Source organism: Thalassophryne amazonica, chromosome 6, assembly GCF_902500255.1.
Source record: "Thalassophryne amazonica chromosome 6, fThaAma1.1, whole genome shotgun sequence".
In the NCBI taxonomy this organism is placed as follows: Eukaryota; Metazoa; Chordata; class Actinopteri; order Batrachoidiformes; family Batrachoididae; genus Thalassophryne; species Thalassophryne amazonica.
Window position 1 is genome coordinate 86207228 of NC_047108.1, and position 20177 is coordinate 86227404.

A 20177-nucleotide genomic window follows, 5' to 3' on the forward strand; every position below is an offset into this window, starting at 1 on the left:
CAGACAGAGACCGAGCACTCTCGGGTGGAAAAACTAGAGGGGGAGGACTCTGCTTCTATATCAACAATGCCTGGTGCTCCGATGTGACTGTGATCTCCCAACACTGCTGTCCCGCTCTGGAATATCTCCTCATAAACTGCAGACCGTTCTACTCGCCACGTGAGTTTAACTCTTTCATACTTTGCTCTGTGTATATTCCACCGAGCGCGGACGTGCACGAGGCTGAGCGAGCGCTCGTGGATCAGATTATGAGCGTGGAGAGTTACTTTCTGGACTCTGTTATAATTCTCTGTGATTTTAACAAAGGGAATCTCAGTCAGGAATTACCAAAATACAAACAGTTTGTTGAATGCCTGACCAGAGAAGGGAGCACGTTAGATCATTGTTACACGACAGTGAGCGGTGCCTACCGCGCGGTGGCCCTTGCAGCTTTTGGACTCTCAGATCACGTGATGGTCCACTTGATACCCACGTACAGACAGAGACTTAAACTCTCTAAACCTGTTGTGAGGACGTCTAAAGTGTGGAGCAATGAAGCTGTAGAGGAGCTACGCGCGTGCTTGGCCAGGCTGGATGACTACACGGACACTGTGACGTCATATATTCATTTCTGTGAAGACAGCATCATCCCACAGCGTACCAGGGTGAGATGTAACAATGACAAGCCCTGGTTCACACCTAAACTCCAGCAGCTCCGTCAGCAGAAAGAGGTGGCTTTCAGAGAAGGAGACAGAGACAGCTACAGAGGTGCAAAGTACAGATTTAGCAAGGAGGTGGCAAAGGCTAAATCCATGTACAGTTCACGTCTGCAGCAAAAGTTCTCTGCCAACGACTCGGCCTCTGTGTGGAGGGGGTTGAAAGAGATCACCAACTACAAGCCCAAAGCACCTCGTTCTATTGACGACCTCAAGCTGGCCAACGACCTGATCGTCTTCTATTCACGCTTTGAAGACAAGGACTCACACCTCCCCACCCCCCACACAACTGGATATTCAAACACTCTGGACCTTCCCCCTGTTGCCCTCTCGGTCCAAGAGGAGGACGTGAGGAGACATTTCAAAAGGCTGAATCCACGTAAGGCCCCGGGCCCACACTGTGTCTCTCCTGCCACCCTGATACACTGCGCTGATGAGCTGGCCCCAGTCTTCATGGGGATCTTCAACACCTCCCTGGAGTCATGCCATGTTCCAGTCTGTTTCAAGTCCTCAATCATAGTTCCAGTCCCCAAGAAACCACGCATCACTGGACTTAATGACTACAGGCCTGTGGCTCTCACGTCTGTAGTCATGAAGACCTTTGAACGCCTGGTTTTATCCCACCTGAAGTCCATCACCGACCCCATCCTGGACCCCTGCAGTTTGCCTACAGAGCCAACAGGTCTGTAGATGACGCCATAAACCTGGCCCTGCACTCTATCCTGCAGCACCTGGACTCCCCAGGAACCTACGCTAGGATCCTGTTTGTGCATTCAACACCATCCTTCCAGCTTTGCTCCAGGACAAGCTTTCTCTGCTCCACGTGCCCAACTCCACCTGCAGGTGGATCACAGACTTCCTGATGGACCGGAGTCGGCGTGTGAGGCTGGGAAAAAATGTCTCGAACACTCGGGCTCTCAGCACAGGATCTCCACAGGACTGTGTCCTTTCCCCTCTGCTCTTCTTTCTCTACACTAACTGCTGCACCTCCAGCCACGACTCTGTAAAGCTCATCAAGTTTGTGGACGACACCACCCTCATCGGACTCATTTCGGATAGGGATGAGTCTGCCTACAGGAGGGAGGTGGACCGGCTGGTGACCTGGTGCAGCAGCAATAACTTGAAGCTCAACGCCCAGAAAACAGTGGAGATGATCGTGGACTTCTGGAAAGCCACAGCCCCCTCGCCTCACCAACAGCCCCATCACCACTGTGGTCTGTCACCGCTTCCTCTGCACCACCATCACCCAGGACCTCAAGTGGGAGTCAACCATCAGCTCCCTCATCAAGAAGGCACAGCAGAGGATGTACTTCCTGCGGCAGCTGAAGAAGGCCAAGCTGCTTGTCCAGCTGATGGTGCAGTTCTACACGGCCATCAGAGTCCATCCTCTGCTCCTCCATCACGGTGTGGTACGCCGGGGCCACAGCCAGGGAAGGAAACAGACTGCAGCGCATAGTGGCCTCTGCTGAGAAGATGATCGGCTGTAGCCTTCCATCTCTCCACGACCTGCACGTCTCCAGGACTCTGGGCCGAGCAGGTCGGATCACAGCTGACCCTTCTCACCCTTCACACGGTCTATTCAAACCACTCCCCTCGGGCAGGAGGCTACAGTCCATCCGGACCAGAACCTCCCGCCATATGAACAGTTTATTCCCCTCTGCCGTTAGACTCATGAACTCCTCATAACTCAGTCACCTTAAGCTTAACTCTGTCACTTTATCATTTTATCACGGGTCACTTTAGACAGTGTACTTTGGTTTTTAATTGCACTCCTCCCACTGCACTGTTTTTTTTTCTGTTTCTCTGTTTTTCTGTTGCACACAGCCTTTCATATTTCTTATTTTATATTTTATCTTATTTTGACACGTTATATTTTATCTTAGCATTTTATCTCTTCTTAATGTTGCACCATTGTACCGAAGCAAATTCCTTGTCTGTGAATCATGTTCACTGGCAATGGCAGTAAACTTCTTCTGATTCTGATTCAGAAAATGTTTTAGATCTTTGAGTTCAGCTCGTGAAAATGAGAGCAAAAACGAACGTGTTGCATTTATATTTTTGTTTTGTGTGTGTGTATAATCCTCTTCAACCTATATTCAGTTGAATACACCACAAAGACAAGATATTTAATGTTCAAACTGATACTTTGTTTTTGTGCAAATATTTGCTCATTTTGAAATGGATGGATGCAACACGTTTCAAAAAAGCTGGGACAGTGGCAGTTTACCACTGTGTTGCATGACCTTTCCTTCTAACAACACTCTGAGTGTTTGAACTAATTGTTGAAGCTTTGAAGGTGGAATTCTTTCCCATTCTTTATGTACGACTTCAGTTATTCAACAGTCCGGGGTCTCCGTTGTCGTAATTTGCGCTTCATAATGCGCCACACATTTTCAGTGGGTGACAGGTCTGGACTGCAGGCAGGCCAGTCTAGTAACCGTGCTATTTTACTATGAAGCCACGCTGTTGTAACATGTGCAAAATGTGGCTTGGCATTGTCTTGATGAAATGAGCAAGGATGTCCCTGAGAAGGACGTTGCTTGGATGCTCCAAAACCTGGATGTACCTTTCAGTATTGATGGTGCTATCACAAATGTGTAAGTTGTCCATGCCATACCATTACAGATGCTGGCTTTTGAACTTTGTGCTGGTAACAATCTGGATGGTCTTTTTCCTCTTTTGTCCGGAGTACAGGACGTCCATGATTTCCAAAAACAATTTGAAATGTGGACTCATCAGACCACAGCACACTATTCCACTTTGCATCTGTCCATTTCAAATGAGCTCGGGCCCAGAGAAAGCGGAGGCGTTTCTGGATATTCTGGATATTTTACTTTGCATGGTAGAGTTTTAACTTGCACTTGGAGATGTATTGAGGAACTGACAATGGTTTTCTGAAGTGTTCCTGAGCCTACGCGGTAAGATCCTTTACACAGTGATGTCGATTTTTAATGCCGTGCCCCCTGCATATATATGTATGTATATATATGTGCATATGTGTATATGTGTATATGTATGTGTATATGTACCGTATTTTACGGACTATAAGTTGCACCGGAGTATAAGTCGCACCAGCCACTTTATCCATTATAAAGAAAAATAAACCATAAATAAGTTGCACTGGACTATAAATCCCATGGACATACAGGTATGTTAACATGAAAAGTTCAGATGATAATATTGTGACGGCTACCGTTTTCGGATGCATATTTAACCAGTCTTAACTTGTAATCTGCAGAGTATGATTTTCTTTTTGGTGGCATTTTTTCGGGCCTTCTCCGTTATCTTGTTAAGTTATCAGTAACGTTGAAATTTTTATTTTTCTATTGTAGTCAGAAGTCGCAGGAACAGTCACACAAGCCTCGAGTGCCCTCTCGTGAGCTGCATTTTACCTACGGATATGTTTGTATTTTGCGGACCACATTGCGAGCCAAACCATGCAGCACCTACCTGCGCAGCTCATGACCGCCCAGCGGTGTCGATCCAGCTCCTTCCAAGTGCAGACGCTAATCCTCCGCCGTCGCTCAGTGCTCCCATGCAGCTCTCAGCGTCAACTCTGCTCACACTGATATCCAAGGGTTAAAGCTGTTTTGTTCGCCATGCTGGAATAACAGCAAGCACCGTGTTCGTCAGCTTCTCACACTGTGGGTGAGGTGAGGAATACGCGTCCAACGTTCTGTTCTCTGATTGGTTATCGCGACCAGCATAACCTATAGGACGGCCACCATACTACAGTGCCCATGATGCATTGCATTTCCTTTTCTGGTGGCCATTTTAAAACATAGATTGACTCTGTCACGTAAAATTGTTTTGTTACAGTAAATTAATTGAGATCCTACCGGTACATTTTTCATATATAGGTCGCACCCCAGGCCAAAACATGTAAAAAAGTGCGACTTATAGTCCGGAAAATACGGTGTATATGTGTGTGTGTGTGTGTGTATATACACTCAACAAAAATATAAATGCAACACTTTTGGTTTTGCTCCCATTTTGTATGAGATGAACTCAAAGATCTAAATCTTTTACCACATACACTATCACCATTTCCCTCAAATATTGTTCACAAACCAGTCTAAATCTGTGATAGTGAGCACTTCTCCTTTGCTGAGATAATCCATCCCACCTCACAGGTGTGCCATATCAAGATGCTGATTAGACACCATGATTAGTGCACAGGTGTGCCTTAGACTGCCCACTCTGAAAGGTGCAGTTTTATCACACAGCACAACGCCACAGATGTCGCAAGATTTGAGGGAGCGTGCAATTGGCATGCTGACAGCAGGAATGTCAACCAGAGCTGTTGCTCGTGTATTGAATGTTCATTTCTCTACCATAAGCCGTCTCCAAAGGCGTTTCAGAGAATTTGGCAGTACATCCAACCAGCCTCACAACCGCAGATCACGTGTAACCACACCAGCCCAGGACCTCCACATCCAGCATGTTCACCTCCAAGGTCGTCTGAGACCAGCCAGTCGGACAGCTGCTGAAACAATCAGTTTGCATAACCAAAGAATTTCTGCACAAACTGTCAGAAACCGTCTCAGGGAAGCTCATCTGCATGCTCGTCGTCCTCATCGGGGTCTCGACCTGACTCCAGTTCGTCGTCGTAACCGACTTGAGTGGGCAAATGCTCACATTCGCTGGCGTTTGGCACGTTGGAGAGGTGTTCTCTTCACGGATGAATCCTGGTTCACACTGTTCGGGGCAGATGGCAGACAGCGTGTGTGGCGTCGTGTGGGTGAGCGGTTTTCTGATGTCAATGTTGTGGATCGAGTGGCCCATGGTGGCGGTGGGGTTATGGTACGGGCAGGCGTCTGTTATGGACGAAGAACACAGGTGCATTTTATTGATGGCATTTTGAATGCACAGAGATACCTTGACGAGATCCTGAGGCCCATTGTTGTGCCATACATCAAAGAACATCACCTCATGTTGCAGCAGGATAATGCACGGCCCCATGTTGCAAGGATCTGTACACAATTCTTGGAAGCTGAAAATGTCCCAGTTCTTGCATGGCCAGCATACTCACCGGACATGTCACCCATTAAGCATGTTTGGGATGCTCTGGACCGGCGTATACGACAGCGTGTACCAGTTCCTGCCAATATCCAGCAACTTCGCACAGCCATTGAAGAGGAGTGGACCAACATTCCACAGGCCACAATTGACAACCTGATCAACTCTATGCGAAGGAGATGTGTTGCACTGCATGAGGCAAATGGTGGTCACACCAGATACTGACTGGTATCCCCCCCCAATAAAACAAAACGGCACATTTCAGAGTGGCCTTTTATTGTGGGCAGTCTAAGGCACACCTGTGTACTAATCATGGTGTCTAATCAGCATCTTGATATGGCACACCTGTGAGGTGGGATGGATTATCTCAGCAAAGGAGAAGTGCTCACTATCACAGATTTAGACTGGTTTGTGAACAATATTTGAGGGAAATGGTGATATTGTGTATGTGGAAAAAGTTTTAGATCTTTGAGTTCATCTCATACAAAATGGGAGCAAAACCAAAAGTGTTGCGTTTATATTTTTGTTGTGTGTATATATATATATATATATATATATATATATATATATATATATATATATATATATATATATATATATATATATATATATATATATATATATATACGAGGTTTGTTAAACTATCCGACCTTTTAATTTTTTGCAAAAACAATATGGATTTGAATCACGTGTGATTGCGTCAGCCAAGCTTGAACCTTCGTGCGCATGCGTGAGTTTTTCACGCCTGTCGGTTGCGTCATTCGCCTGTGAGCAGGCTTTGTGGGAGGAGTGGTCCAGCCCCCTCGGCGGATTTTCATTGTCAGGAAAATTGCTGAGCTACTGGCGCTTTGCTGCATCAAAATTTTTTCAGAAACTGTGAGAGACAGCCAGGTGGAAACCATTCGGAAAAATTCAGATGGCTTTCGGTGAAGATCTTATGGGCATCACACAGATTAAGGAGCATTACAACCGGAGTAAAGACGGCCCACAGCGGCTGAGGAAAGCCATCTGAATTTTCCGAATGGTGTCCACCTGGCTGTCTCTCACAGTTTCTGGAAAAATTTGATGCAGCGCTGTTCAGACATTTTCCTCACAATGAAAATCCGACGAGAGGGGTGCTGCCTGGCTGATGCAATCACACGTGATTCAAATCCATATAGTTTTTGAAAAAAATAAAAAGGTCCGTTACTTTTGGACAGACCTCGTATGTCTAAATCTGTGTTAGTCAGCACTTCTCCTTTGCTGAGATAATCCATCCCATTTCACAGGTGTGACATATCAAGATGCTGATTAGACAGCATGATTATTGCACAGGTGTGGCCACAATAAAAGGCCATCCCCAATTATCACCCAAGGTGCGCTGCCTTGGGTGATATCTGCTCTGTGTCAGCCTGATCCCGTCAGATCTCAGAAGCTAAGCAGTGCGGGACCTGGTTAGTACTTGGATGGGAGACCTCTTTGGAACACCAGCGGCTGTGTGTGTTTCTCCAGGTAACACTGGAGTTGCGTCAGGAAGGGCATCCGGTGTAAAACTTGTGCCAAATGTCAATGCAGATCTGGTTGTATCCGCTGTGGCAACCCCGAACACAAAACTGGAGCAGCCAAATGGACAACAACAACAACCGGTATACTGAAAAGGTCTGGAGAGCGTACCCTGCATCTTGGGATATTTGCCCAAGTAATATTCCCACAAAGTTTGGTGAAAATCCATCCAGCCGTTTTTAGTTATCTTGTAAGCGGTCGGGTATGTGGGAGGTGGTCAGTCAGTTAATCTATTACAATATCCTGCTTAGGCAGTGCGCAGGGTAACAAATTAATAAAACGGTAATAAAAAGATTCAAACAAAATGCCCAAACTCAATTAAACAATAAGAGGGAATTAAAAAAGTGATGATTTAAAGTGCGTTTGCAGCAAATTGATTATTTACATTGTAATTCAAGTTTAACATTCCCATAGTGGCTTATACATTTCATCCCATATTTGGCCGTGTAGTGAGCCTCATGGTTCTCCCCATATTTATTATCTTAGTTTATTAGCTTGGACTTGCATGTAGGTGGGTGCCACATCCAGTAGGTGGCAGATATGCCTATGGCATACCACATAGGTAAAAGAAAGTTGCTTTTTTTGTTTGATCTGGTGCATCAATGTTAACTACCATCTAATCACTTAATCATCATTATGTGCTGTTTTAAATTTGGTCAGTTACAAGACCAAGTGGTTAATGCACTTGGTTTCAGTGCAGAAGGCTCCGGGTTCAAATCCCACCCCTGCCACATTTCTCCATGTAATGTGGAGTTGCGTCAGGAAGGGCATCCTGTGTAAAACTTGTGCCAGTTCAACATGCAGATCCACCTTGGATTTGCTGTGGCGACCCCGAGTGCAAACAAGGGAGCAGCCGAAGGGACTTACTTGCAAGATGATAACAATTGCAGGGGTGGTGGCCAAGTGTTTAATGCGCTTGGTTTCAGTGCAGAAGGTTCCGGGTTCAAATCCCACCCCTGCCACATTTCTCCATGTAATGTGGAGTTGTGTTAGGAAGGGCATCCGGCATAAAACCTGTGCCAATTCAACGTGCCGATCCACCTTGGATTTGCTGTGGCGACCCCAAGTGCAAACAAGGGAGCAGCCAAAGGGACTTACTTACAAGATGATAACAATTACTGAGTTGTTGCTTATGCAAACAATGGACTAACTCATTTTTCTGCATTTTTATTGTTACTACAGCATGGAAAAAGATTTTGAATTGGATCTGAATTTTGCTTAAAATGTAGTTGACTGTTTAACAGACACAAGGACTCGCTCCACAAAAGTGTGGTGAAATCCATCCTGTACACTTGAGTTATTAGTTACACAGACAGGTTGATTTACATAACCTCTGCCAGCTGACAAATACTTCTAGTCAGGCTTGTGGACTAATGGATTGCTTGTAATAGAGTACCACATTTTCCGGAGAATGTCAGATTTTTTTTTTAATACTTTTTTTTTCACTGCAACTTATATACCAAAAAAAAAATCCATATTTGCTATAAATAATAATTACAATGACTATTTATATAGGACTTTCTTAGGAATCAAAGTACTAAGCAAACTGAAGTCTAATAATAAAAGAATAAACAGCAGTAATGCACAAAAATCCCTAATTAACAGAAAATGTGTGATTTATACTCTGATGTGATTTATATATGTTTTTTCCTTCAAGAGCCTTTTTTTTTTTTTTTTTTTTTTTAACAGGTGCGACTTGTACTCTGGAAAATACCCATTCCATTATACACTCAACAAAAATATAAACGCAACACTTTTGTTTTTGCTCCCATTTTGTATGAGATGAACTCAAAGATCTAAAACTTTTTCCACATACACAATATCACCATTTCCCTCAAATATTGTTCACAAACCAGTCTAAATCTGTGATAGTGAGCACTTCTCCTTTGCTGAGATAATCCATCCCACCTCACAGGTGTGCCATATCAAGATGCTGATTAGACACCATGATTAGTGCACAGGTGTGCCTTAGACTGCCCACAATAAAAGGCCACTCTGAAAGGTGCAGTTTTATCACACAGCACAATGCCACAGATGTCGCAAGATTTGAGGGAGCGTGCAATTGGCATGCTGAGAGCAGGAATGTCAACCAGAGCTGTTGCTCGTGTATTGAATGTTCATTTCTCTACCATAAGCCGTCTCCAAAGGCGTTTCAGAGAATTTGGCAGTACATCCAACCAGCCTCACAACTGCAGACCATGTGTAACCACACCAGCCCAGGACCTCCACATCCAGCATGTTCACCTCCAAGATCGTCTGAGACCAGCCACTCGGACAGCTGCTGAAACAATCGGTTTGCATAACCAAAGAATTTCTGCACAAACTGTCAGAAACCATCTCAGGGAAGCTCATCTGCATGCTAGTCGTCCTCATCGGGGTCTCGACCTGACTCCAGTTCGTTGTCGCAACTTCGCACAGCCATTGAAGAGGAGTGGACCAACATTCCACAGGCCACAATTGACAACCTGATCAACTCTATGCGAAGGAGATGTGTTGCACTGCATGAGGCAAATGGTGGTCACACCAGATACTGACTGGTATCCCCCCCCAATAAAACAAAACTGCACCTTTCAGAGTGGCCTTTTATTGTGGACAGTCTAAGGCACACCTGTGCACTAATCATGGTGTCTAATCAGCATCTTGATATGGCACACCTGTGAGGTGGGATGGATTATCTCAGCAAAGGAGAAGTGCTCACTATCACAGATTTAGACTGGTTTGTGAACAATATTTGAGGGAAATGGTGATATTGTGTATGTGGAAAAAGTTTTAGATCTTTGAGTTCATCTCATACAAAATGGGAGCAAAACCAAAAGTGTTGCGTTTATATTTTTGTTGAGTATAGTTCCATTTATTTAAAGTGTAAAATGTTCTTGTTTTCTGGATTATGTCATTTGTCCTCCAGAATGTACTTCTATAATATTCATATGGTATGTATTTCGTTGATCTCCTCTTTAAGTGCATTTGATATTGAAGTAGCACAAAAGTAATGTAAAGTAATTAGATTATATTACTATAATTTTGTGAGACTGGGATTAAATTACATATTTTATTTTGCAGCAAGTAATTAGCATCTTTACTGAAGTATATTTTAAAGTAGCCCTCCCAAACCTTGTTTCTAACGGTATCTATCTCTCTCTCTCTCTCTGTCTCTCTCTCTCTCTCAGGCTAGAAAATGGCTAAGCACGATCTAGTACAGAAGGCTAAGCTTGCTGAGCAGGCCGAGCGCTATGATGACATGGCTGCAGCCATGAAGTCGGTGACAGAGCACGGCGAAGAGCTTTCTAATGAGGAGCGCAATCTTCTGTCGGTTGCCTACAAGAATGTGGTAGGAGCTCGTCGTTCATCCTGGCGTGTCATTTCCAGCATTGAGCAGAAGACTGAAGGCAATGACAAAAAACAGCAGATGGCACGTGAATACCGAGAGAAGGTTGAAGCTGAGCTGCAGGAAATATGTGAAGATGTGTTGGTAAGTATTTCACTGTTTCGTGGCACAAACAATTCTACATCATAGGGCTGGGCAGACAGTCGTCTTGAGAGTTTGTTCTATTTAACAATAAACTGAATTATTATATCATTTTTAGTACCTTCTGGATACATTTCTCATTGCCAAAGCAACATCTCCTGAAAGCAAGGTGTTCTATCTGAAAATGAAGGGTGACTATTATAGATACCTTTCTGAGGTTGCAAGGGAGGATTCAAAGCAGTGTAAGTACAAAGAGTGTTTACATGAAAACCTTTTACCCGTGTGAGCTGTTTGTACAGTGCCCTCCGACAGTATTGGGACACTTGGTATTTAACACATTTTAGTTTGTCATTTCCAATGCACAAAATAAAACTCTAAAATTATTTTCCTTCAGCTCAAACTGAAAGCAAATCATTACAAGTTAATATAAATTAATTACTAATATAAAAGCCAAAATGATGGGTTGCATAAGTAATGGAAGGGTTTGGTATAATACCTATAAATGATCAGTTTTCTTGCCAGTTTTCTTCAGACAAGTCAGGGGATGGATATATGAACATTTCCAAGTCATTGAATATGTTTTGGACTTTATTTACATGAAGGAGATAGAGGATTTTCTTTCACCCGATACATCAATTCCAGGCTTGCATCTCAGATGTACCTTCTGGCAAATTGGAGCTGAACTTTCAGTTTTTCTTTTTAAGAAAATCCTCCTCTTTACCACTTCATCATGAAGCTGTATAACTGGTGATACAAAACATGCACAATACACAATTTCTCTAATCACAGCCCCAGAAGCCTATAACTTCTTCTGGGTTGTTTGGGTGTCTTGGTGGCTTTCCTCATTCTTCTGCTTCTTGCACAGTCCTTCAGTTTTTGGGAACTGTCTACTCACCACAAATTTACTATAGAGTGCTACACTGTTTGTAAGTAAGTCTCTTCGGCTGCTCCCTTGTTTGCACTTGGGGTCGCCACAGCAAATCCAAGGTGGATCTACATGTTGAATTGGCACAGGTTTTACGCCGGATGCCCTTCCTGACGCAACTCCACATTACATGGAGAAATGTGGCAGGGGTGGGATTTGAACCCGGAGCCTTCTGAACTGAAACCAAGCGCATTAACCACTTGGCCACCACCCCTGTGGAGTGCTATACTGTTTGTATTTCTTCATAATTGATGTAAATAAAGTCCAAGACATATTCAGTCAGTTTCAATTTATTTAGTTTATGTAGCACCAAATCACAACAAAGCTGCCTCAAGGCACTTCACACAAGTAAGGTCTAACCTTACCAACCCCTGTCAGTGACTTGGGGATGGTCATGTATCCATCCCCTGACTTGTCTGAAGAATACTGGCAATAAAACTGATTATTTGCAGGTATTAAACCAAAGTGTGCCATAACTTATGCAACCCATCATCTTGGCTTTGACATTTTTAATTAATTGATATCATAGAGATTTGCTTTCAGTTTGAGTTTAAGGAAACGTATTTTAGAAAATTTTACTTTTTGTATTTGTAATTAAAATGTGTGAAATTCCAAGTGTTCCAATACTTTTGAGGGACACTATACATGTGCCATTCACCTTTCTCTTGTTCCAGGTAATGTGGAGAATTCCCAGTCAGCCTATGAAAGCGCTTTTAAAATTAGCAAGGAGGAGATGCAACCAACGCACCCTATCAGGCTTGGCCTGGCGCTCAACTTTTCAGTGTTCTATTATGAAATCCTCAATAACCCGGACAAGGCCTGCAATCTGGCTAAAACGGTATGAACCAAATCCTTTGGACTTTTATTTATTTGTTTAAACAACAAGTTACAGGTTGAGATAACAAGTTTTGTCTGGTCTCTGAAATAATTTTCCTACTTAAATAACACTGGTTTTTCAGGCCATGACATTGATGCTTGTCCGATTTGTTCTGGGCAGGTAAAATGTCTTTTTGGACATGAGAGTAATTGCTGACAGGCAGAGTTAGATTAAATTAATAAACTAGAGTGTGTGCCAATTACAGGGGCAGTCTCCAGTTTTGTGGGCTCAGGGTCTCATCGCTGCTTTTTGCAGATGATGTGGTCCTGTTGGCTTCATCGGTCTGTGACCTCCAACACTCACTGGATCAGTTTGCAGCCGAGTGTGAAGCGACTGAGAGGAGGATCAGCATCTCTACAGTGGGACAAAAAAGTATTTAGTCAGTCCCTGATTGTGCAAGTTCTCCTACTTAGAAAGATGAGAGATGTCTGTAATTTTCAACATAGGTACATTTCAACTGTGAGAGACAAAATTAGAAAAAAAAAAATCCAGGAAATCACATTGTAGGATTTTTAAAGAATTTATTTCTAATTTATGGTGGAAAATATGTATTAGGTCAATAACAAAAGTTCATCTCAATACTTTGTAACATATCCTTTGTTGGCAATGACAGAGGTCAAAAGTTTCCTGTAAGTCTTCACCAGGTTTGCACACACTGGAGCTGGTATTTTGGCCCATTCCTCCATGCAGATCTCCTCTAGAGCAGTGACGTTTTGGGGCTGTCGCTGGGCAATACGGACTTTCAACTCCCTTAACAAATTTTCTATGGGGTCTGGAGACTGGCTTGGCCACTCCAGGACCTTCAAGTGTTTTTTACGGAGCCACTCCTTCATTGCCCTAGTGGTGCGTTTGGGATCATTGTCATGCTGAAAGACCCAGCCACGTTGTATCTTCAATGCTCTCACTGATGGAAGGAGGTTTTGGCTTAAAATCTCATGATACATGGCCGTGTTCATTCTTCCCTTAACACAGATCAGTCGTCCTGTCCCCTTTGCAGAAAAACAGCTCCAAAGCATGATGTTTCCATCCCCATGCTTCACAGTAGATATGGTGTTCTTGGAATGCAACTCAGCATTCTTCTTCCTCCAAACACGACAAGTTGAGTTTTTAACCAAAGTGTCCTGTTCTGGTTTCATCTGACCACATGATATTCTCCCAATCCTCTTCTGGATCATCCATATGCTCTCAGGCAAACTTCAGACGGGCCTGGACACATACTGGCTTAAGCAGGGGGACACGCCTGGCACTGCAGGATTTTAGTCCCTCTCTGCATAGTGTGTAGCCTTTGTTACTTCATCAGGTTCCTCCGTGTAGTTCTGGGATTTTTCTTCACCGTTCTCATGATCATTTTGACTGCATGGGATGACATCTTGCGTGGAGCCCCAGATCGAGGGAGATTATTAATGGTCTTGTATGTCTTCCATTTTCTTACAATTGCTCCCATAGTTGATTTATTCACATCAACATGCTTGCCTGTTGTAGACTCACTCTTCCCAGCCTGGTGCACATCTACAATTTTCTTCCTGGTGTCTTTCGACAGCTCTTTGGTCTTGGCCATTGTTGAGTTTTGGAGTCTGACTTATAGTCCGCTTATAGTTAGGGCTGGATCAGGTGACCCTGAACCATCCCTTAGTTATGCTGCTATAGACTTAGACTGCTGGGGGGTTCCCATGATGCAGTGTTTCTTTCTCTTTTTGCTCTGTATGCACCACTCTGCATTTAATCATTAGTGATTGATCTCTGCTCTCTTCCACAGTATGTCTTTTTCCTGCCTCTCTCCCTCAGCCCCAACCAGTCCCAGCAGAAGACTGCCCCTCCCTGAGCCTGGTTCTGCTGGAGGTTTCTTCCTGTTAAAAGGGAGTTTTTCCTTCCCACTGTCGCCAAGTGCTTGCTCACAGGGGGTCGTTTTGACCGTTGGGGTTTTTTCCGTAATTATTGTATGGCTTTGCCTTACAATATAAAGCGCCTTGGGGCAACTGTTTGTTGTGATTTGGCGCTATATAAATAAAATTTATTTGATTTGACTGTTTGAGGCTGTGGATAGGTGTCTTTTATACAGATAACGAGTTCCAGCAGTTGCCATTAATACAGCTAACAGGTGGAGGACAGAAGAGCTTCTCAAAGAAGTTGTTACAGGTCTGTAAGAGCCAGAAATCTTGCTTGTTTGTGGGTGACCAAATACTTGTTTTCCACCATACTTTACAAATAAATTCTTTAAAAATCCTACAATGTGATTTCTTGGATTTTTTTTTTTTTGTTTTTTTCATTTTGTCTCTCATAATTGAAGTGTACCTATGTTGAAAATTACAGACCTCTCATCTTTCTAAGTAGGAGAACTTGCACAATCAGGGGCTGGCTAAATACTTTTTTGCCCCACTGTATATCTGAGGCCATGGTTCTCAGCAGGAAACCAATGGATTGCCTACTCCGAGAAGGGAATGCGGTCTTGCCCCATGTGAAGGAGTTCAAGTACCTTGGGGTCTTGTTCACGAGTGGGGTGACAATGGAGCGTGAGATTGGCCGAAGAATCTGCGCAGCAGTGACAGTATTGCATTCACTCTACCATACTGTTGTGACGAAAAGGGAGCTGAGCCAAAAGGTGAAGCTCTCGATCTACTGGTCAATCTTCTTTCCTACTCTCATCTATAGTCATGAGGGTTGGGTCATAACCGAAAGAACTAGATCGCGTGTACAAGTGGCCGAAATGGGTTTCCTTAGGAGGGTGGATTGTGTTTCCTTTAGAGATAGGGTGAGAAGCTCAGTCATCTGTGGGGAACTCAGAGTAGAGCCGCTGCTCCTTCGTGTTGAAAGGAGCCAGCTGAGATGGTTCGGGCATCTGGTGAGGATGTCCCCTGGGCACCTCCCTAGGGAGGTGTTCCTGGCACGTCCTTCTGGGAGGAGACCCCGGGGAAGACCCAGTACTAGGTGGAGAGATTACAGCTCCACACTGGCCTGGGAATGCCTCGGGATCCCCTAGTCAGAGGTGGTTAATGTGGGTCGGGAAAGGGAAGTCTGTGGTCCCCTGCTGGGGCTGGTTCCTCGGCGACCCGATCCCGGATAAGCGGATGAAGATGAGTGAGTGACTCGATGTCAACTAGTTGTTTATAACAGTAGCTGTTCGGCACTCCTCAACAATTCATTGTATAGATCTTGCCCCATCTTAGATAAACGGTTGCGATTGGCCCGACCTGTTTTTACCAGTTTTGTTGTGCAGCCATTCAAGTACAAACAGACACCTGAGTGATGTAATCAGCTTGTGGCAGAGGAAGGGGAGATAGAAAATGCGTAAGTTAGGTGGTACTTGAGGACTGGGTTTGTGAGCCACTGGTCTATACATTTGGCTGCAATTCCTAAATGGCTAATGCAATATTTTTGTTGAATTCCATGAATTAAAGTTGGAACTACAACTAGAACTTGATTAATTTCATTTCCATTATGGTGGCATACAAAGACAAGTTTAAATGGACCACAATGGAAATAAGTGTTTTCACTTTCTTGTGTCCTCCGTGTATTTGTAATGTATTTACACTTATGTAATTACATTGAACTTACAAAATAAAATCACACACACACACATACACAGACCTTCCCTTTTAATATATAGATGATTTATTATCCCTTGCTGGAATGGCGTGTGGGTCCAGAATGTAATTATCAACGTCCATTGTTCAGTGTTGTTGGCTAATATCCATAGTTTCTTCAAAAATATTAGTCTTAACAACATTATGTTTCATGGCGATCATCCTTGACCCAAAATACATATCTAATAGCAAATGTCAGCTCTCCCCAGTTTGCCCATGATCGAAATTATATACACGTACAAAGAGGCAACTTGGCTTTTAATATATAGATGATTTACCACCTCCTACTGGAATGGCGTGCGAGTACAGAATTTAATTATCAACGTCCATTTTTCACTGTTGTTAGCTAATATCCCTAATGGGGCAGCGCAGTCTCATTGGAACCCCTGCATGATATCGTGAGATTTGACCACTTCTGGGGACAGCCTGCTATTACGCAACACAAACACAGCATCACTTCACACAGAAAGATGCTGTACTGTTTTGTTTTCGGCTGCAATCACCAAAGCAGTTGCGAAAAGTGCAGTGTTTTTGGTTCCCAGTGGTTATGTTGGTAGGTTTTTAGCAAAATTTAATGTGAATAATGAACCAGAGGAGTGACTGGCCGATAATGCAGCTGTCCCCGAAAGTTGCATATGCGCTTTCATTTTAACCCTTTGTCACCCACCCTCAAATGATTCTATGGTGCCCAATTTCTCCAAAAATATTGCTCCTATCAACTTTCTGTTTTCACTGCATTTATTCCTGAACCAAAATACATAAACATACCAAACGGCAAGTGTCAGCTCTCCCCAGCTTGTCCTTGATCAAAATCATACACATGCACGCACACACACACACACACACACACACACAGGTCACTTGGCTATTAATAGGTAGATACTTTGGAGAGATGGCCTATGTACTTGGACAAAGACTTCTTATTAAACAAATAGATGAAATGGTCTTGATATGACTTCATTAAAAATATTTGATGAACCATTCAGTGATAAAGGATTGCCATAAACATACCATAAATAAAATGGACTTGTGCAGTTAAAAAGCTGTACATTAATAAACAAAGGGGCTATAAAAATGGTGATGTCCCACTTATTTGCTTCATTGGCTCACCTGTCTCAAATGTCCACATATCATATTGTGATGTCAACACAGTAATTATTGTAACGGGACATGTGAAAAATGCATTATCATTACAATCTCTCCCCAAAAAATCATTTAGGCATGCTGTTTAACTGCATTTTATTGGTTATATCTTTACAAAAGGCTTGTGTACAGAATTGAAGCTTTATTGATGATTGAGGTTTGGTCTTAAAATGTTGCTGGAATATTCAGTGATGTTTGAAGCCATCTTTGCATTTCAGGCATTTGATGACGCCATCGCTGAACTTGACAGTTTGAATGAGGATTCTTACAAAGACAGCACTCTGATCATGCAACTACTAAGGGACAACCTGACTGTGAGTAACATTTGTTTTTCTATTTTGTTTGGTACTGATGCATTAAATAGCAAATAAATGATCCTTTTCTTTCTCTCTTACCAGCTGTGGACATCGGAAAGCCAGGGAGATGAAGCAGAGACTGGAGAAGGGGAGAACTAATGATTTTGCACTGTTGATTCACCTATACTCTTAAACACAGACGGCTTATATACATCCTCCTCCACTCCATCGGCCCCTCTCCCTTCTGTATGACAAGCAGCCTGAATTGCTCCTGATTGGCTACTTTGCCTCTGTACCCCTCTCAGGTCACTGAGGTGAAAGGGGAATTTTCAGTTGTTAGCAGATTCAGACATGTGGTGGTAACATGTTGTATTGACTAGTGAGTCCATGTTGCTGTTGTTTTGTCGGTGTAGTTTTCTCGTTGGTATGAGAGGCAGTGTGAATGTATGTCAAGATGTACACGATTTGTGGTGAGGGGTGTTTTGAATTCTTGATCATTTCTCTCAAAAAAGTAGATTTTTTTTTTTTTTTTTTTTTTTCCCTTCTTGTCCTCATATTGACAGGTTCTCTAGTACAGTAAATAGTGACGGTTCATTTCCACAAAACACTGTGACAGTAGATTTTGGCAATTTGCTTCACAGGACTAGTTGAAATTGCGACACACTAAAATTCTGCATGTAACTGACCGCAATTCTGCTGTGGGCTCATACAGAAAGGAGGCAGGCTGTATTGTGACACTGACATCTCTGTGCAACGCTCCTTTTATTATGTACACAGTCAGTTTTTAAGGGCCTTTTCATGGTAGATTTGTTCAAGCGTTTCGAATTTGGTTTTTGGAAAAAAGCTCCATCTGAATGAAGTATAGTTTTTGTAGAATTTGCTCACTGTCTGGGTGCTGCTAGAACTCCGTACAATGAAACAAACTGTATGAGTGTGTGTATATGTACACGTGGTTCTGTGCATTTTTGCAAGACGATCATGTATTTAAAACCTAAACTTTCACTGGTGTTAACTGAAAATGTCTTCCCACATTGTACCAACCCTGCTTGCAAAATATTACATGTCAAGGATTTTTCTTTGTATTGCAAAGTGTTTTCTCCTTTTGTACCCGGCTTTTTGCTTGCAGTTTATAATTTTAAGTTGCGTAGCCAGATACGATTGTTGCAGTTCTCAGAAAAGAGGCTCAAATGGGACATATTTCAGCTGGTAAATCTTTTCAGATTTTTACCCAGTTGCACGACGGTTCCTTATAAAGCTTGTGACTGAATGATCACCTCAAAAATCGGGTGTACTATGAATATTCCGACTGAAGTCCCATTCCACTTTGGAACGAAGCTCAGTGTCACAATACCACATATCACTACATTCCACATCTAATTTGAAGCCACTTCTCCAGGTTATAGCTGACAGTTTACTCTGGCAATGCTTAAATTAATTTAAAAATGTTCTGTTTTGGGGGAGAAAAATGTCAGTTCATGATTATGCTTGATGAAAATGCAGTTAGTGAATGTGGAAAGAAGCCTGTCTGTATATCAGGTATCTCAACTTGCTTTGTTTTTACTGACAAGTCTTTTGGCTAAAAATTTGCTTCTGTAACAGTCTATTATCCAGTGCACACACGTGGTTGTGAAAATGTAGAATAGCTCTAAAAAGCAACAAAGAAACAGAGATAAAACAGTGGTTGGTGTAATTCTAGCTTTGTGTTTGTGTTTAAGACCATTCTAGTTTCACTACAAGTAAGAAATAGGAAAGTGTCAAAGACCATTCAGTGAAATAAAGTTTCGTTTAAAATAAATGTCTGCTTTTTTATTATTAAATTAGTACTGGGATTTTTTTTTTTTTTTTTCTTTTTTTTTTTTTTTTTTTTTTTTTCCCCGTCCCAAATGTTATGGTTTGAGATTTGGTACGCACGTGATTGATTGTATTTAAGTGTTGACCACCAGAGGACAACATTCAATGATTTGAGCAGTTTTGGTGAACTAGTTTTCTTCGCGGAGTGTGACTTTGCAACATAGTTCCCTCCCCCACAGGTCAATTAGAATAGCGGTAGGCGGAGGGCACGAGCAGGTGTTAAACGGCAATTAAAAAAAAAAAAAAAAATCCACCAGAGGTGAGGTCAAACGGATGGCTGTTTAAAAGTTGTAAGTAAAGCTAACAAAATTCTACTATTTTTTAAGATTTTGCTTCAGTGATTCCAGAGTGTCAAAATTGGATATAATGCAAAGCCTGAGACTCGTTACATTAGTGAAGCTAGCGTTCCGGGTTTTTTTTTTTTTTCTAGTTTGTGCGCGTGCCGACATACTGTCAGTCGTTAATTTCTTATATCAAGTTGAAGTGTCTTCGTAAAACTATTGAAACTTTAGTTTTGTCATTTGTGAATGATGGCACGTTACGCAATTTGTGCTTGGCAGAAGTATTAACTTTATCATAGAACTCGGAATTTTTTTGTGTGTCTTTTAATCCGTCTTGACAATATTTAAAAACCTGTTTCTCAGCAGTAGCCAAGAATTGAGAATTGCTCAAAGGGCTTTGTTTTTGGCAGATTCATCTTAGAAAAGCGAAGTATTCTTGTTCAAATAGTTTAGAACAGTAATTGGCCAAATAAATGAATAAAAACATACCACCTTCCCACT

The 20177-nt window shown here is 42.6% G+C and overlaps 1 protein-coding gene across 1 annotated transcript in view; it reads left to right on the forward strand.

Annotated features, from left to right (window-relative positions):
* LOC117512569 (14-3-3 protein beta/alpha-1-like) overlaps positions 1-19339 on the forward strand; it is a 39001-nt gene extending 19662 nt beyond the window's left edge. The window contains exons 2-6 of the mRNA XM_034172698.1: positions 10429-10725; positions 10841-10964; positions 12322-12485; positions 17467-17562; positions 17647-19339. Of these exons, the coding sequence (XP_034028589.1) occupies positions 10432-10725; positions 10841-10964; positions 12322-12485; positions 17467-17562; positions 17647-17703 (735 nt within the window). The 5' untranslated portion in view covers positions 10429-10431 and the 3' untranslated portion in view covers positions 17704-19339. The remainder of the gene's footprint in view (positions 1-10428; positions 10726-10840; positions 10965-12321; positions 12486-17466; positions 17563-17646) is intronic.
* Positions 19340-20177: the final 838 nt, after the last annotated feature.